This window comes from Vicugna pacos, chromosome 9 (genome assembly GCF_048564905.1).
Source record: "Vicugna pacos chromosome 9, VicPac4, whole genome shotgun sequence".
NCBI classification, from domain to species: domain Eukaryota; kingdom Metazoa; phylum Chordata; class Mammalia; order Artiodactyla; family Camelidae; genus Vicugna; species Vicugna pacos.
In genome coordinates this window covers 14,827,818-14,845,652 of record NC_132995.1, presented here as the reverse complement: position 1 = coordinate 14,845,652, position 17,835 = coordinate 14,827,818, and the positions used below count along the sequence as shown (strand labels likewise).

At 34.9% G+C, this 17,835-nt stretch overlaps 2 protein-coding genes across 12 annotated transcripts in view; one reads left to right on the top strand and one right to left on the bottom strand.

The window, feature by feature from the left end:
- Positions 1 to 17,835, top strand: part of LOC107034823 (uncharacterized) — a 94,170-nt gene that overhangs the window by 60,420 nt on the left and 15,915 nt on the right. For 8 of the 11 annotated variants that reach the window (XR_012076137.1, XR_012076140.1, XR_012076146.1 and 5 more), the window contains one exon: positions 11,223 to 13,255. Coding sequence is in view for 1 of the 11 variants with exons in the window: in XM_072968703.1 (XP_072824804.1) it covers positions 11,223 to 12,202 (980 nt within the window). In the remaining 10 variants the exon portion in view is untranslated. Of the gene's footprint in view, positions 1 to 1,024; positions 1,183 to 9,336; positions 9,507 to 11,222; positions 13,284 to 17,835 lie in introns of those variants that run through there. The other 3 variants (XR_012076142.1, XR_012076143.1, XM_072968703.1) reach the window with 3 other exon arrangements.
- LOC140698385 (zinc finger protein 568-like) overlaps positions 1 to 17,835 on the bottom strand; it is a 54,900-nt gene that overhangs the window by 21,503 nt on the left and 15,562 nt on the right. The gene's annotated exons all lie outside the window — the stretch shown is intronic.

Sequence of the window (17,835 nt, the reverse complement as noted above, 5' to 3'; positions counted from 1 at the left end):
TATTTAAGCTAACACACTCCAGAGCAATACAATTACTTTTGATATCAAGAAGTTTGAAAGGATTATAACAATTTAGTTTAGCACATAGTTTTATAGTTTTTATAATCTAAAATCTTATGTTTTCCACTGATAAAATCAGAATGAAAATATATGATTATTTTTAAACCAAAATTATTATGTCAGTCTCATTTATCTAAGGATTCACTTTGAACCCCAGATAACTGGAAGAGATTTCTATCATCCCTGCAGAAATCACCATAAAATTAGATTTCTAGTCAGTATAACTTACCAGCATTGTACAACCCAGAACCAAAACTAAACTTGGCCCTAAAAAAAAATCCAAAACATGTTGGAGAGAGGATAGAGAGAAACAGAGTGAAAGAAAGTAGAGTTTTACTGCTGCTTGGGATTTACTGAGGCAGCGAAGAAAAGAGTACATGCTGGGGCTGAGACTTCTCAAGTCACACAGTATAATTGACTCATATAGGTGAATCCATTTGGACATCTCACTGGGACCTTCAGAATTGTCTGAGTATAACATTTTCAAAACTTTTCAGAAGTATAACTTTTCATGAGTTAAACATGACTCTTGTAAATATGTGATAAGCACATTTGAAAGGTTTATTTAACTAATTCATGACATAGCCAGAGGCATGATCAAGCCTAGTTCAGATTAGCTGGGAGAGACTGAGTTCATGTTGTACCCTAAAGAATGAATGCAGGAATAACATCACTAAGTTGGATCCAAGAATGAATTACTGTCTTACAGGATAATAAGACCATAGCCTTCAGGCTACCTTTTCCACCAGGTAAATCATTTGTAACTTAACTAATTTTTTAAAATTAAAGTTAACATCTAATTTTAACAGAACCTTGTCCCTAATGAGTAGTAAATAGTAAGTGGAACCAAGGTACATTACCCCAGAGAATGAAATAATCCTTGAATGGACCTGATAGGTGATATACTGGTATGACACTGAAGAGGCGTGTAATGTTTATCCTTTTGCATTACTTTCAATTTTAGATACGTACCCCAAAGCGGAGCAGATATGTTCCTGTGTAAGTAGTACCAGAGGGCTATACAGAATGGCAACACCACTCAGTGCTTTCATCAACAGGACTTAAGAATTTGTGTCCCCACCGAGAGTTGCCATTTTCCAGCCTTCTACTTTCCCATGTCTAGTAAGTGAAAAGTGATATTTCATTATTGCCTTCAGTTGCATTTCTAACTGTTAGTAAGTATGAACATCTGGTAGGTTTATTAGCATTTTAGCCTTGTTAACCTTTATCAGTATTTTTATTGAGATCACTTTCTTCTTCCTATTACCTAGCAAGTATCTTCTAGTCTACTTTGCATTAAATTTATCTGTTGTGGCCTTCATTTAACAGAAATCCTTGATTCTGATGTATTTTCAGTTCATGTGTTTTCTTTATGGTTTCTATATTTGGAGTTTTATGTATGTTGTCTTTCCTTGTCTAGTTTTCACAAAGATTTTCTATTTAAAAAGTTTCCTTGTTATATAATAGTTTTACCTTTCATATTATGTATTTAATCTATTTGGAATAACCCATTTAGGAGATGTTAAGTAGGGATCCAGAGTTTTTTTCCTCATAAATTGAATCATTTCCCCCTCTATCACCTGTAAAATGATTGAGCTTTCTTCATTGATTTCTGGTGCCATCTTTACTGGATAATAATTTCTCATATATGAATCTTTCTCAGAACTTTATTGTCTTATGGTATAATGCCAGTACCATAGTGTCTTCATTTCTGTGGCTTGTATTTTTTAATATCTAACATCTTATTTTTCAAATCCAAGGTTTACTTAGCCTCTGGTATACTTTTGCTTTTCCGTGTAAAATTTTAGTCATTTAAAAAAATCCAACTAGAATTTTGTTTTGGATTACTTGAATTCATAGATTAATTTGGAGAGGACTGACATTTTTATAATGTTAAATTGTCCCTTCTAGATCATGGAATGTTTCTTGATTCATTCAGGTTACTTTCATGTCTTTTATTAGAGTTAAAAGTTATTCCATAGCAATTTTTTTCATAGTTCAGATTTTTCTAGATTATTTGAAATAGATTTTGTTGCTACCGTGAGTATCTAAATTTTTCTAGTTGGTAATAGTAGTGCAGAGTAATACTATTTTTCTTTTAAACATGTGAACAGGAGTTTTAACTTACTAAGTTATCAGGGAATTACAAATTAAAAGCACAATGGGGTACCATTATGACACACACAACATGCGCAAAAATTTAAGTTTGACATTAGTAAGAATAGATAAGAATGTGGAGCAGTACGCACCCTCATAGGCTGTAGGTGTGGTATAAATTCACACAGCCACTTTTTTGGTCTTTTTACCTTTTCTTTTTTCAAATTTTATTTTATTGTGATAAGAACATTTAACATGAGATCTACCCTCTTACCAGATTTTAATTGCATAATACAATATTGTTACTGTAGGCACACTGTTGTATTGCAGCTCTCTAGGCCTTACCTTGCATAACTGACTAGCAACTGCCCATTTCCCCCGCACCTCAGCCTCTGGCAACCATCATTCTACTCTTTGCTATGAGTTTTACTCTTAGATACCTCCTATTAGTGGAATCATGCAGTATTTGTTCTGCTGGGTAACTGGCTTATTTCACTCAGCATAGCATCTTCAAGGTTCATCCATGTTGTGACATACTGCAGGACTGCCTTTTTTCTTAAGGCTGAATAATACTCCATTGTGTGTGTGTATCACATTTTATTTTTATATTCATCTGTATGTGGAGTTGAGTTGTTTCACATCTTGGCTATTGTGAATAGTGCTGCAGTGAACATAGGAGTGCTAATATCGCTTCAATATTCTAATACCATTTTTTTTAACGAATAACTCAGAAGTGGGATTGATGGATCATATGACAGTTATTTTTAATTTTTTTGAGGAGCCTCCATACTGATTTTCTAGCAGATGTACCATTTCACATTCCCACCAATTAATATACAGTGTTCCAGTTTCTCAGTATCCTCAACATTTATTATTGTTTAGTGACAAGTAATATCTCATCATGGTTTTGGTTTGCATTTCCCCAATGATTAGTGTAGTGATACTGAGCAACTTCTCCTATACCTTTTGGCCGTTCATATGTCTTCCTTGGAGAAATGTCTGTTCAAGTCCTTAATCCATTTTTTCATCAGGTTATTTGCTTATATAGTTTAGAAATTAACCCTTTATCAGATATATGGTTGGCAAATATTTTCTCCCATTCGTAGGTTGTCTTTCTACTCTGTCGATTGTTTCCCTTGCTGTGCAGAAACTATGATATAGTTTGATATAGTCCTGTTTGTCTATTTTTGCTTTTGTTGCCTTCCTTTGGTGTCATAATGCATGAAATTATCACTAAGACCAATGTCATGAAGCTTTTTCCTTATGCTTCTGCTAGTTTTACAGGTTCAGGTTTTATGTTTAAGTCTTTAATCCATTTTGAGTTGATTCTTGTTATGGTGTAAGTTAAGGGTTCAGTTTCTTTCTTTTGCATGTAGATATCCAGTTATCCCAACACCATTTGTTAAAGAGACTCCTTTCTCCATGATATATTATTGGTGCTCTTGTTGCAGATCAGTTGACTGTATATGCATGAATTTATTGCTATGCTCTCTGTTCTGTTCCATTGGTTTATATGAATGTCTTTATGGAAGTACTATACTGTTTTAAGTTCTGTAGCTTTGTAATATATTTTGAAATAAGGACGTTTGATGCATCTAGCTTTCTTGTACTTTTCTAAAGATTATTTTTGGCCTTTGAATTGTTTTTCTCTATTTCTGTAAAAAATGCCATCAGGATTTTGATAGGGATTGCACTGAATCTATAGATTACATTTTAACAATATTAAGTCTTCCAGGCCATAAGCACCAGATGTTTTTCCATTTATTTGTGTTATCTTTAATTTGTTTCATCAACGTTTTATACTTTTCAGTGTACAAGTCTTTCACCTCCATAATTAAGGTTATTGCTAAGTATTTTACTCCTTGTGATGCTATTGTAAATGGGATTGTTTTTCTAATTTCTTTTTAGATAGTTTATTGTTGGTATAAACACTATAGTTTCTATCCTGCAACTGAAAACTGAATATGTTTAGTTCTCTAACAGTTTTTATGTGATGTCTTTTGGGTTTTCTATGTATAAGATGTCATTTGCAAATAGAGACAGTTTTTTTCTCTTCCTTTTCAATTTGAGAGTCTTTTTATATATTTTTCTGGCCTAATCTTTGGCTAGGACTTCCAGTACCATGTTAAAAAGAAGTGGCGAAAGTGGGCATCTTTGCCTTTTTCTTGATCTTTGAGGAAAAGCTTTCAGTTTTTATTAGTATATTAGCTATGGGCTTTTCATATATGGCCCTTAACATGTTGAAGTAATTTCCCTCTAAGTTTGTTGAGACTTTTTATCATGAAAGAGTGTTAAATTTTACAAAATTCTTTTTCTCATCTATTAAGACGATTATGTAATTTTTATCCTTTATTCTGTTAATGTGGTGTATCATGTTGATTTTTGTATGTTGAACCATCTTTGCATCCAGGAATAAATTGCAGTTGGTCATGACGTATGATCCTTTTAAAAAGTGTTGTTTAATTTGTTGAGAGTTTTTGCATTTATATTCATCAGGAGAATTGGCCTATAATTTTCTTCATTTCTTTTTTAATGATTTCTTTCTCTGGCTTTGGACTGAGGGTAATGCTGGCTTCATAAAATGAGTTTAGAAGTATTCCCTCCACTTCATTTTTTTGAAGAGTTTGAGAAGGGCTGGCATAATGTTTGGTAAAATTCACCAGTGAAACCATCTGTCCCTGGGCTTTTCTTTGTTAGGAGTTTTTTTTTAAACGTTTTTTATTGATTTATAATCATTTTACAATGTTGTGTCAAATTCCAGTGTTCAGCACAATTTTTCAGTCATTCGTGGACATACACACATTTATTGTCACATTTTTTTCTCTGTGAGTTATCATAACATTTTGTGTATATTTCCCTGTGCTATACAGTGTAATCTTGTTTATCTATTCTACAATTTTGAAATCCCAGTCTATCCCTTCCCACCCTCCACCCCCCTGGTAACCACAAGTCTGTATTCTCTGTCTGTGGGCCTATTTCGTCCTGTATTTATGCTTTGTTTTTGTTTGTTTTTGTTTTTGTTTTTGTTTTTTAGATTCCACATATGAGCGATCTCATATGGTATTTTCCTTTCTCTTTCTGGCTTACTTCACTTAGAATGACATTCTCCAGGAGCATCCATGTTGCTGCATTGGCATTATGTTGTCAGTTTTTATGGCTGAGTAGTATTCCACTGTATAAATATACCACATCTTCTTTCTTTATCCAGTCACCTGTTGATGGACATTTAGGCTGTTTCCATGTTTTGGCTATTGTAAAGAGTGCTGCTATGAACATTGGGGTGCAGGTGTCATCCTGAAGTAGGGTTCCTTCTGGATACAAGCCCAGGAGTGGGATTCCTGGGTCATATGTAAGTCTATTCCTAGTCTTTTGAGGAATCTCCACACTGTTTTCCACAGTGGCTGCACCAAACTGCATTCCCACCAGCAGTGTAGGAGGGTTCCCCTTTCTCCACAGCCTCTCCAGCATTTGTCATTTGTGGATTTTTGAATGACGGCCAATGAGGTGATACCTCATTGTAGTTTTGATTTGCATTTCTCTGATAATTAGTGATATTGAGCATTTTTTCATGTGCTTTTTGATCATTTGTATGTCTTCTTTGGAGAATTGTTTGTTTAGGTCTTCTGCCCATTTTTGGATTTGGGTTGTTTATTTTTTTCTTATTGAGTTGTATGAGCTGCTTATATATTCTGGAGATCAAGCCTTTGTCAGTTTCACTTGCAAAAATTTTCTCCCATTCCATAGGTTTTCTTCTTGTTTTATTTCTGGTTTCCTTTGCTGTGCAGAAGCTTGTAAGTTTCATTAGGTCCCATTTGTTTATTCTTGCTTTTATTTCTTCTAGGAGAAAATTTTTGAAATGTATGTCAGATAATGTTTTGCCTATGTTTTCCTCTAGGAGGTTTATTGTATCTTGTCTTATGTTTAAGTCTTTAATCCATTTGAGTTGATTTTTGTATATGGTGTAAGGGAGTGTTCTAGCTTCATTGCTGGGAGATTTTTGATTACTAATTTAATCTCCTTACTAGTTTCAGGTCTGCTCAGACTTTCTATTTCTTCATGATTCAGTCTTGGTAGGTATGTTTCTAGGAATTTTCCCATTTCTTCCAGTTTATCTACTTTCGTTATGTATAATTGTTTATAGTACTCTCTTAGTTTTCATTTCTGCGACATCATTTATAATGTCTTTCATTTCTGATTTGAGTCACCTCTTTTTTTCTTAGTCTAGCTAAAAATGTGTCAATTTTATATTTTCAGTAAACCAACTATTAGTTCCATTGATCTTTTTTATTGTTTTTCTATTCTCTGTTTGTTCATCTCTACTCTAAGCTTTATTATTTTTTTTCCTCCACTAATTTTGGATTTAATTTGTTCCTTGAAATGTAAAGTTAGATTGTATATATGTGATTCTTCCTTTTCAATGTAGGAACTATAAACTTCCCTCTTTGTACTCCTTTTTCTGCATCCCGTAAATAAGTATGTTTTTGTTTGTCTCAAGATATTTTCTAATTTTCTAACTATTCTTTGACCCCATTGGTTGTTCAAAAATGTATTATTTAATTTCCACATATTTGTGAATTTTCCAGTTTTCCTTTTGCTGTTGATTTTTTAGTTTCATTCCATTGTAGTCAGAACAGATACTTGGTATGATTTCAGTCTTAAATTTCGTAAGGCTTATTTTGTGATCTATCCTAGAGAATTTCCATTTATGCTTGACAAGAATATATTCTGTTGCTGTTGAATGGAATATTCCGTATATATCATTTAGGTCCATTGATCTGTAGTACTGTTCAAGTCTCCTTTCTTGATTTACTGTCTGGTTGTTCTACCTTTTATTGAAAGTAGGCTATTGAAGTTTCCTACTATTATTGTATTTTTGTCTATGTCTCCCCTCAGTTTTGTCAGTGTTCGCTTAATATAGTTAAGTGCTCTCATGTTGGATGCAGGTATATTTATGATTGCTGTAGCCTCCTAGGGAATTGACCCTTTAATCATAATATAATATCCTTGTTTGTTTTTTATGACAGCTTGTAACTTAAAGTCTGTTTTATCTGATGTAAGTATAGCCACCCTTGCTCTCTTTAGGTTACTGTTTGCATGGAATATCTTTTTTCACTCCTTCACTTTCAGCCATTATCTGTGCCCTTAAATCTTAAGTGGGGTCTCTTGAGGACAGCATATAGTTGGCTATTACTGTTTTCTCCGTTCAGCCACTCTCTTTGGATTTGAGAGTTTAATCCATTTATATTTACAGTTATTATTGATAGGGAAGGATTTACTATTGCCATTTTATTCATTATTTTTTGTTCTTCTTATAGTTCTTTTGCCCCTCTTTTCCTCCCTTGCTGTCTTTCTTTTGTTTCTTTGATTATTTGTGTTGATATGCTTTGAATCCTTTCTATTTTTCTTTTGTGTAACCTCTATAAGGTGTTTTCTTTGTTATTATCACGGGACTTTCATAAAATATGAGTTTGTTTTAAGCTGATAATAATTTAACTTCAGTCACATACAAAAACACTATAGTTATTTTTAATACTTTAGTCTTTTAGACTAGAATCAAAAGTGATTTACCCAATACTGTTATAGTAGTACAATATTCAGTGTTTGTTTATATATTTATCTTTACCAACAAGTTTTATGCATTCTTATGTCATGTTTTGCACCATTTTGTTTAAAGTTTAAAAGCTCCCTACAGCACTTCCTGTAAGATAGGTCACGTGGTAATGAATTTCCCTCAGTTTATGTGTTTCTGAGAAAGTGTTTCTCTTTCCTTCATTCATGAAGAACAGTTTTCCTGAGTATAATAATCTCAATTGGCAGAGTTCCCCCTGCCAGACACACTTTGAGTATATCATCCCCTTCCCTTCTGGCTTTTAAAGTTTCTGCTGAAAAATTCTGAAAGTCTTAGGTGTGTGCCCTTGTTCATGACAAATTGTTCTTCACTTGCTACTTTCAAAATTCTTTTTATCTTTGTTGACTAAGAGGTTATGTCTCAGTGTGGCATGTGTCACAGTATGGATTAGATTATAATGTGTCCTTGTGCAGATTTCTTCGGGTTCATCTTTTTTGGGGTTCTTTGGCTTCCTGAGTCTGGATGTCCCCAGATTTAGGAAGTGTTCATCCATTATTTCTTTGAATAAGTTTTCTGGTTCTTTCTCTTTTCCCCTCTGGGAGTGCCATAATGCATATATTGTGGTCCATTTGTTGGTGTCCTATAAAATCCTATGCTTTCTTCACTCTTTTTCATTCTTTTTCCTTTTTGCCCCTTTGAATAATTTCAATTACCTGTCTTCGAGTTCGCTGATTGTTTCTGGTGCTCTTTCTGCTGTTGAACTCGACTGAATTTTTCAGCTCTGGTATTGTATTCTTCAGCTCCAAGATTTCGGCCTGGTTATTCTGTCTTGTTGAAATTCTCACTTTGCTCACACATTGTTCCCCTGAGCTCATTGAGCATTTCTGTGGTGGTTGTTTAAAATTCTCTGTCAAGTAATTCCTGTAACTACATTTCCTTAGGGTCATTTTCTGGAGCTTTATTTTGTTCCTTTTGTTTGGATTGTGTTTCCCTGTTTCTTCATTTTCCTTGACTCATTGTGTTCATACCTACACATTAGAAACAACTGCCACTGATCCCATTCTTTATGTGTTGGCCTCATCCAGGAGAAAACCAATCAGAGTTTCTGTGAGACTCTCAAACCTTCATGCTGGTCCAAACCACCATCTGTTCTCAGTAGCCCCCAGTCATCTATGGTATGCCAGGTCCCATCAGTGTTCCCAAGACAAGCACCAATCCCTCAGGTAGCTCCTTGAGATATTAGAACATTGAATACATGGTCTAGCTCATTCCCTCCCCAGGGAGAAGGTGGGAGCTGGAGTTTTTCGCCTCTTAGTTCTGACCTGGGCTAGGGAGTAGGGCTATGGTAGTGTTTGCATCCTAGTTCAGATTACCTTCTTTGATCCCAGTGGCCTCCCAGCTGTTTAGAATATGCCAGTTCCCAAGACAAGCTAGTGCCAACCCCAGAAAAGTTGGAATATTTGATACATGGTCCAACACTTTCCCTCCCCGGGGAGAATCTAGGAGATGAGCTTTTTCTACCCCTCACCCTGCATTTAGCAGGGAGAGGAGCCGTGATGAGTGCCGGCATGCTAGTTCAAACCAGTGGTTTTGTTCTCTGTCTCCCCCAGGAACCTAGTGCCTGCCAGGTGTCAGTGATCCAATATGGTCAGAAGAGAAGGCAGTCTTTTTGGGCAGTACTTGGAAAAGTTGAGACATTGGATGTGCAATCCAAACTTTTCATCCTCAGGGAGAAGCTGGAAGGTGGAGATTTCCTCCCAATTATATGGCACTCTGCCAGGTGAGCGGATGTCTCCAATTTTCCTGGCAGTTTTGATGTGGCTGGCTCATGCTCACAATGCAGGAACCTCAATTCTAGTTTCTCGATTTCTTATAAAGGGAATTGATCCATGTATTTTTGTTAAATCTGTGTATCTTTGGCGGAAAGAGTCTGGGGATTCTTATTCCACCATCTTGCTGATGTACCTTGAAATTATTAAATTTTTTTAAGTTGATATTTTATTTAACAACTTTACTGAACTTATAGTTTTTTATTCTGTTGGTTTTCCTAGTTAGATCATCATATCTGCATTTTAAGATTTATCTCTTCCTTTCCAGTCATCATACTTGGTATTGCTTTGTTACAGTGGTAGTTAGGATGTATTAATTGGTAGCAGTGGTAGTGGACCTCTGTTTCTTTTTCCTTCATCTTATAGGGAGCATTCTTGACAGGAACTGTTGGTTTTTTTTTTTTAACTTCTGCTATTATATTTTCAGTTTCTAAGAACTTCATGTGTTTGTTTTCTTAGTATTCCTGTATTTAGCATCTTATTCCTGTTCAGTGGATATCAGATCTTCTGTTATCTCTCTGAGGTTATTTATTATATTTCTTTGACATTTTTTTTCCCTGTTCCTTGCGTTGAGTGTTTCCTCACAGATACTTTGTCCTTTCTGGGGCTCTTTTCCATGTTAAAAGCTTACTTCAAATGTAAGATAAACTGTGACTTACTGGTCATGTTTAAGTCTGAGACACTAAAAAGATGGCTGGAGTCTTTGTGTAGTGAGGAGTGGGTCTTGTTTACTTTAGGATGATCTGATTGGGTTGATTTACTGAGAACTGCCCACTTTTGGTAACCATGGTCTTTGCTCTTGCACATAATTTTCCCATGAGAGGGGACCTTCACTTTCTCTTCTGGTGAGGAAGGTAGGAACATTTATCAGTATCCTGGGTGTTAAATTGTGCTAAAACAACAGTTTCATCATTTCAGTAATGCAGGCTGACATCAATTTTCTGACACCAAGTGTCTTACACTTCAATTCAATTCAGTTCTGATACTAACTACCCAGCGTTAACATCAGGTCCCACAAGTTAAAGGGCAAACGTATCCCACAAGACTGTCCTCAGTTCAAACACCAGCTGCAAGTGGCATTTCCCAGGCTACTCATACTTCTGCCTGGCTAACTATAAATTCACACACCCCTTCAGGTTTGATAATTCATTACAATAACTCAGAACTCATGAAAGCACTATACTTATGATTGCCATTTTATATAAAGGATATAATGAACAGTTAGATGAAGTACATAGAGCAGGGTCTAGAAGGGATAATTGTGACAACTATCCACAGATTACAAAACATATAGTATGATGCTCTATGTGTGTGTGTGTGTGTGTGTGCTTATATAAAGGTATTTGACTAGATTCACTGTAGAATGTGGAGGATGGCCCTGAATAGTGTGGTTTTCACTGAAGTTTTGGATGATTCTGATCCACACCAGAATTTCAGGATTATAGAGGTCATCTATTTTCCTAGTCACTCACTTCAACTTCCTTTATTGCCTCTCCTTAATATCTGTGGTTTTCCTATTAATTTTACAAATTGGTTAGCCATATTTGAGAACTGTCTAAGCACTTACTTGCCTAGGCATTATTTTTAGCTTAATCTTTGGATTTCTTTTTCAGAAGTTTAACCTGTTCCAGAATAGGAAAAGTGAATGTATGCCTTTTTTCTTTCAGATCTGGAATCCATGTGTGAGACGAAGTTATTATCTCTAAAGAAGAGACACTTCAGTCAAGTAATATTTACCCATGAAGACATACCCACTTTTATTCAGCCCACATTTCTTATTCCACATCAAAAAACTATTCATGAAGAGAAACCCTGTGAATGTAAGGTATGTGGAAAGGCCTTTAATCAAAATTCACACTTTATTCAACATCTGAGAATTCATTCTGCTGAAAAAAACTATGAATGTAAGGAGTGTGGGAAATCCTTTAGTCGTGGCTCACTTGTTACTCGGCATCAGAGGATTCACACTGGTGAAAAACCCTATGAATGTAAAGAATGCGGCAAGGCTTTTAGTTGCAGTTCATATTTTTCTCAACATCAGAGAATTCACACTGGGGAAAAACCGTATGAATGTAAGGAATGTGGAAAAGCCTTTAATTATTGTTCAAACCTTAATGATCATCAGAGAATTCACACTGGTGAAAAACCCTATGGATGTAAAGTATGTGGAAAAGCCTTTACTAAGAGTTCACAACTTTTTCCACATTTGAGAATTCATACCGGTGAGAAACCTTATCAATGTAAGGAATGTGGGAAAGCCTTTACTCAACACTCAAGGCTTATTCAACATTACAGAATGCATACTGGTGAGAAACCCTATAAATGTAAGGAATGTGGGAAGGCCTTTAGCAGTGCCTCAACACTTACCAACCATCACAGAATTCATGCTGGCAAGAAACTCTATGAATGTAAAGACTGTGGAAAGGCCTTTATTCAGAGCTCAGAACTTATTCAACATCAGAGAATCCATACAGATGAAAAGCCATATGAATGTAATGAATGTGGGAAGGCTTTTAATAAAGGCTCAAACCTTACTAGACATCAAAGAATTCACACTGGTGAGAAACCTTATGACTGTAAGGAATGTGGGAGGGCCTTTGGTAGTCGCTCTGACCTCATCCGCCATGAAGGAACTCATACTGGATAAACGAGAGGCCCTTTTGGTAATCTTTATAATAATATTTTTAAAAAACAGGTAATACAAAAAATAAACCAGAAGTCCCCCAGATAATGCATGATTGAAGGTTCCCCTGTGTGGTATTTCCTAGGGCTACTGTAACAAACTACCAGGTACCATGAAACTAGGTGGTTTAAAACAACAGAAACTTACTCTCTCAGTTTTTGAGCCTTGAAATCCAAAATCAAAGTTGTTGGCAAGGTTGGTTCCTTTTGGGGATTCTGAGGAAAAATCTGTTCCATGTCCTTCTCCTGGCTTCTCCTAACAGCTAGCAATTTTTCACATTCCTTGGCTTGTAGATGCATTGCTCCAATCTCTGCCTCCATCTTCATAGTGGTTTCTCCCTTTGGGACTCTGTGTCTCGTCTCTTATATGGATGCAGGTCATATTGGATTAGGGCTCACCCCAAGGACCTCATCCTAACTTGATTATATCTGCAAATACCTTATTTCCATATGAGATCGTACTCATAGATACCAGGGGTTAGGACTTCAGCATAGTTCAACCCATTGTACTCTTAACTCTATTTTTTCTAATGTATTTGTAATTTTATACATAAGATTTATCAAATATATTTAAAATGTGAATTCAAGGTCTAAATTACCCCCCCACCAAAGAAAGATTCCATTCCAAAACTACTTATTCAATAATTCCTTCCCAGTTGTTCTCCATTTTGGTTATATATTTATGTTTGTACTGCCTTATGTTTTAGGGCCATCTTTTCTAGTTCTGTGGCTTACAGAGTACTACACTGTAAATTGTGTTACATAGACTGTCTTTGACTTTATGGTGGAATTATAACTTTGTTTTTTTGAAGGCAGCTCTATTCTTTTTTCCTTTTGTAAAACATATTTTCTTACTGTAAGAAAAAATTAGAGGACACAAAGGGAAAAATAAAGATTATTTATAAGCCTACCAAACAGGATGACTGCTTTCATTACAGCATATCCATCTAGGCTTTATTGAATGTGATCATGACGTGCATGCTGTGCCATGACCTGCTTTTATCATGCCATTGTTTCAGTAAGTATAGATGTTTATGTATCATCTTTTTAATGGTGTCCCAGTAATCTCTTCTGTAGTTGACTATCACTTTGCTAAATAACTACTGACAAACATTTTGGTGCCTGTTTAAACTTTGCAGTTTATGAAAGTTCCCTTCTAAATGCAACTTCAGTACTTCTCTCATTTGAAATTTAAAAACATTAAATTTCAGTGCTGAAATAACTGATGAATATAGTCCCCCTGTAAAATATTCCCAATAACTCCAGTTCCCTCATTGTAATCACTGTTACCAATTTGTTTTTATCCTTCCAGATCTTTTTTTTTTTACATTTTTTATTGATTCATAATCATTTTACAGTGTTGTGTCAAATTCCAGTGTTCAGCACAATTTTTCAGTCATTCATGGACATATACACACTCATTGTCACATTTTTTTCTCTGTGATTTATCATAACATTTTGTGTATATTTCCCTGTGCTATACAGTGTAATCTTGTTTATCTATTCTACAATTTTGAAATCCCAGTCTATCCCTTCCCACCCTCTACCCCCCCCAGTAACCACCCAGATCTTTTTAAAACAATCTTTTTACATGCATATGCACACACAACCAAATATGTTAAGTATTTGTAGGAAAAGTTAGTGCTGTTTTGTATATATTTTTTGTATAAATGTATCCTAATGATGTGTGTGTTGGATTGCTGTAAGGATAAACTAGTTAATAAGTGTAAAGTGGTTGGGGCTTTTATAACATATAGTAACTATCTAGCTGATAGTTATCCAACATTAGCATTAGTATCTTCATTGTTGTTATTTATGAAAAGGAGTTATACACCTTAATTGACATCAAAGAATTTATAATGAAAAAGATCAGTGGGTGTAATGTTTGTAAAAATCAGCTCACCAACACTTATTCCTTTTTCAGCATGAAGTTACAAAAAAAAAAAACAAACCCTAAGAAAACTCAAGGACAGAGAATGGGTGAATAAGCCTACATTCACACCTCATATTTCACACTACACAATAACTTCATACCCATCAAAAACCTATTTATATATCAAGATTAGTTGAAAACACTATTTGTCAAAAAAGAGAAAGACATGAAATATTAACTCAATAATCACTTGCCCCTCAAAGTAGAACATATGTAGGTCATATCCTTTTCCAGAATGGGAAAAAAATTAAAATATGATAGCCAACAAATATCTGAATATTAATAATACCCCCTCCAAATACTGTGAGTTCACAGGGAACTATATTCAATATCTTATAATAACCTTTAATGAAAAATATGAAAATGAATATATATATGTGTATGTATGACTGTGACATTAGGCTGTACACCAGAAACTGACACATTGTAACTGACTATATACTTCAATTTAAAAAAACACAGATATTATGAGTTAAGTAGGATGTCAATCCCCAAATTATGTTTATATGAAAATGAGCACATTATGCAGAAAAACATTGAGGGTTGGCAGGCAGCCAGATCTGCCTTTAGATAAAAAACGTATAGCCTGATAGGCAGAGTGATATTAAAACACTAAGACATGATTAATAAATGAATTAAATGTACAAGACAAAAAGCTAGAAGAATAACTGTAAACTAAATCCAAATATAGAAGAAAAGTTATCAGTAGAAATAAAAGGCAAGAATACTTCAAGGAAAAAGTAAAATTATTTCTTTGATGGAAAAAAATACATATAGATACAAGCATTGGTAATTCTGATGGAAAAAAAGAAGACAGATGAATTATATATGAGATAAGTATGTTTAGAGAGATTAACATATTTATGAATATCTAGAAATCTTGTGAAGTACATAATAATTGTAGGAAAATAATTCATCAGAATTAGCTCCAAAAGATGTAAACCCATAATATAACAAAATAATAAATGCAGGGGAAATGTTTTAATGTAATCAAAAGCTCTACCTCCCCAAGCCAGATTATTTTATGGGCAAAATCTATCAAATAATCAGGAACTTCCAAATCTAATGAGATAAAAGCTTGCCATCTGGTTCTATGAATTTTTCATAATCCTGATGTCAAAATAACTAGATCACAAAAATACAAAAATTGACTGTTATATATTATCTAAACCCTATAAAGACTGAAATTTGCTTGACCAAGCCCCAACATCATATATGCTTCTGTGAGCGTTAGTTTTCTTAGCATTATTAGAGTTAGATTTTTAACATATTATTATAACACACATTCATCATTTTACATATGTCAACATACATACAACTTGATCTAAAAAATATGAGTCATTAAATTTGACCCAAGTGCTGTGAAGTCACTGCTGTCATCACTACCATTCTGTCCACACTCCAAATATTGAGCAGTCCAGAAAACACTGGCCAATCACCTATAGTTTAATGGATCCCACCATGCCATGCACTTCTGAAAAGTATTTTGTTAAAAGCAAAACAATATATTACATTATGTAGTAAAATTGATGTGAATATGAGTGACTTGTAGTTACCACCAAATACCATGTCTCCATCTTAGCGAAAGCTTTATAACCCCACATATTATAATGCACCACAACAGCAGCAGTTTAAAAAAAAAAAAGACAAAACAAAACAAAACAAAACACCTCCCCCTTAACTCGTTTATCCGAGCATGATCCAAACTAATCTGAACATGAAATCCTATTTGCTCCTAATTGCTGTTAATATCTTTGGGAAGTGTATATATTTGGGGATCATTTGACACTTTTGGCTTTTTTTTTGAATAAAATCATGACTCATAGGGTGAAATTAAATCATTACAAGTAAGCTAGGAATTTGGAAATGGAGCATTTTCCACCTCCCTGATGTCAGACACTACAGGATGCTAGACATAACTTTAAGCCATCAAAAATATTAAGACCCCTGATAAAGATAAATACATGGATAAGTATAAAATCTGTATTAATGTAATTTTGATTTGCAAAATTTGTGGGGTTTTTTTTACAAGATCTAAAAGACAAACACATAAAAATAATTATAAACCTAGGTTAAAGTATACATAATATATAAAGACTCAACTTGTGATATTAATAAAGAAAAGGGGCCAACTGTAAAGGAACAGAGCTTTAGTATGGAATTGAAGGTGGTGTCAATTTAAAATAAATTGTAACTTTAGGATGTTATGTGTAATCTTCCTGGTAACCACAAAGAAAATATCTATAGAATGCACACAAAAGGGAATCAAAATGTGTTAGATTAAAAAAAAAACCAACTAGAGATACGACTTCCAGTTTCTGGTCCACAACTAGCTTGGAAGTCATCAATCCATCATAACAATAAGTAAAAAGCTGAATAAACTGAAAGCCAGTGACTCTTTTTAGTTCTATCAGAGAATTGAGGTCACAGGGTCAACTACTGCCCACCAAACTGGAGACAGGTGGATCCAGAGAATCATAGCTTATCAGAGCACATTAGCAGAAACCTCTGTGGGAACCAGTACAGAGGCTGGAAAACCTAAACGTTAAGGGATAAACTGCAGGAGGCTCAGTGTGGGTAAATGTGAAAATTAAAGACTCCAGGAGGATCCCAGTTTTAAAGAAGCCCCCACATTTTTATGAGTTTTACCTCTAGGAGCCAAATCAAGTTCTCATAGTGAAGACTGGAGAAAAATCCCCATTGTGCTTCTGCCAGAGAGGGGGAAAATAGCTATTTTGAAATACACCTAAAGCATTTTGTTCTTAACAAGGCATGCCCCAAAGAGAAATTATTGTACCACAGCCTGCACCCTACTAGGCTTTTATTAGAATCTAACCAGCCTGATGAAGAAATGCCCAACTCCGGTCCACTCTAGCCATCCTGTCCCACCTAAGGGAGGGAGGTGGACTGAGAAGCACTGGTGAAGTTCACAGTCCAGTGGCAGTTTCACCAAGACCGAAGCCTAATCATAGGAGTATCAAACCTCCCCCTCTCCCCACACCTTACCACCACATCACTAAAGGTCTGTTTACCAGTGTTACTTTTACCCAGTACATGAACTCTAGCTTTAAACAAAAGGAAACAACAAAAAAATGAAACAAAAAAGACAATTAATAGAAAACAGTAACAAATATGGTAGGTATTAATCCAATTATATCAATAATCACTTTAAATATCAAAGATAAAATCAAAGATAAAAGTATACCATGCTGGGGGAAGGGTATATAGCTCAAGTGGTAGAGCGCATGCTCAGCACCCAAGAGGTCCCGGGTTCAATCCCTGGTACCTCCTCCAAGTGGAAATCAATGAAGAAACCTAATTACCTCCCCCTCAGAAAGAAAAGTATACCATGCTAACACTAATCAGAAGAAAGCTGAAATAGCTATATTAGTTTTAGAGGAAACAGACTTCAGATCAGGGAAGATTTTCAGGGACAAAGAGGACCACTACATAATGGTAAAGGTGTAAATTTTCAAAGAAGTAATAATCTTTATGTGTGCCTAATAATGGATTATCCAAATATGTGAGGCAGAAAGTTTTAGAACTACAAGGAGAAGTAAAATATGAAGACCAATGTATGTATGTACATGCATGACTGAGATATTGTGCTGTACACAAGAAATTAACACACTGTAATTGACTGCTTCCAAAAAAAAATAAATACT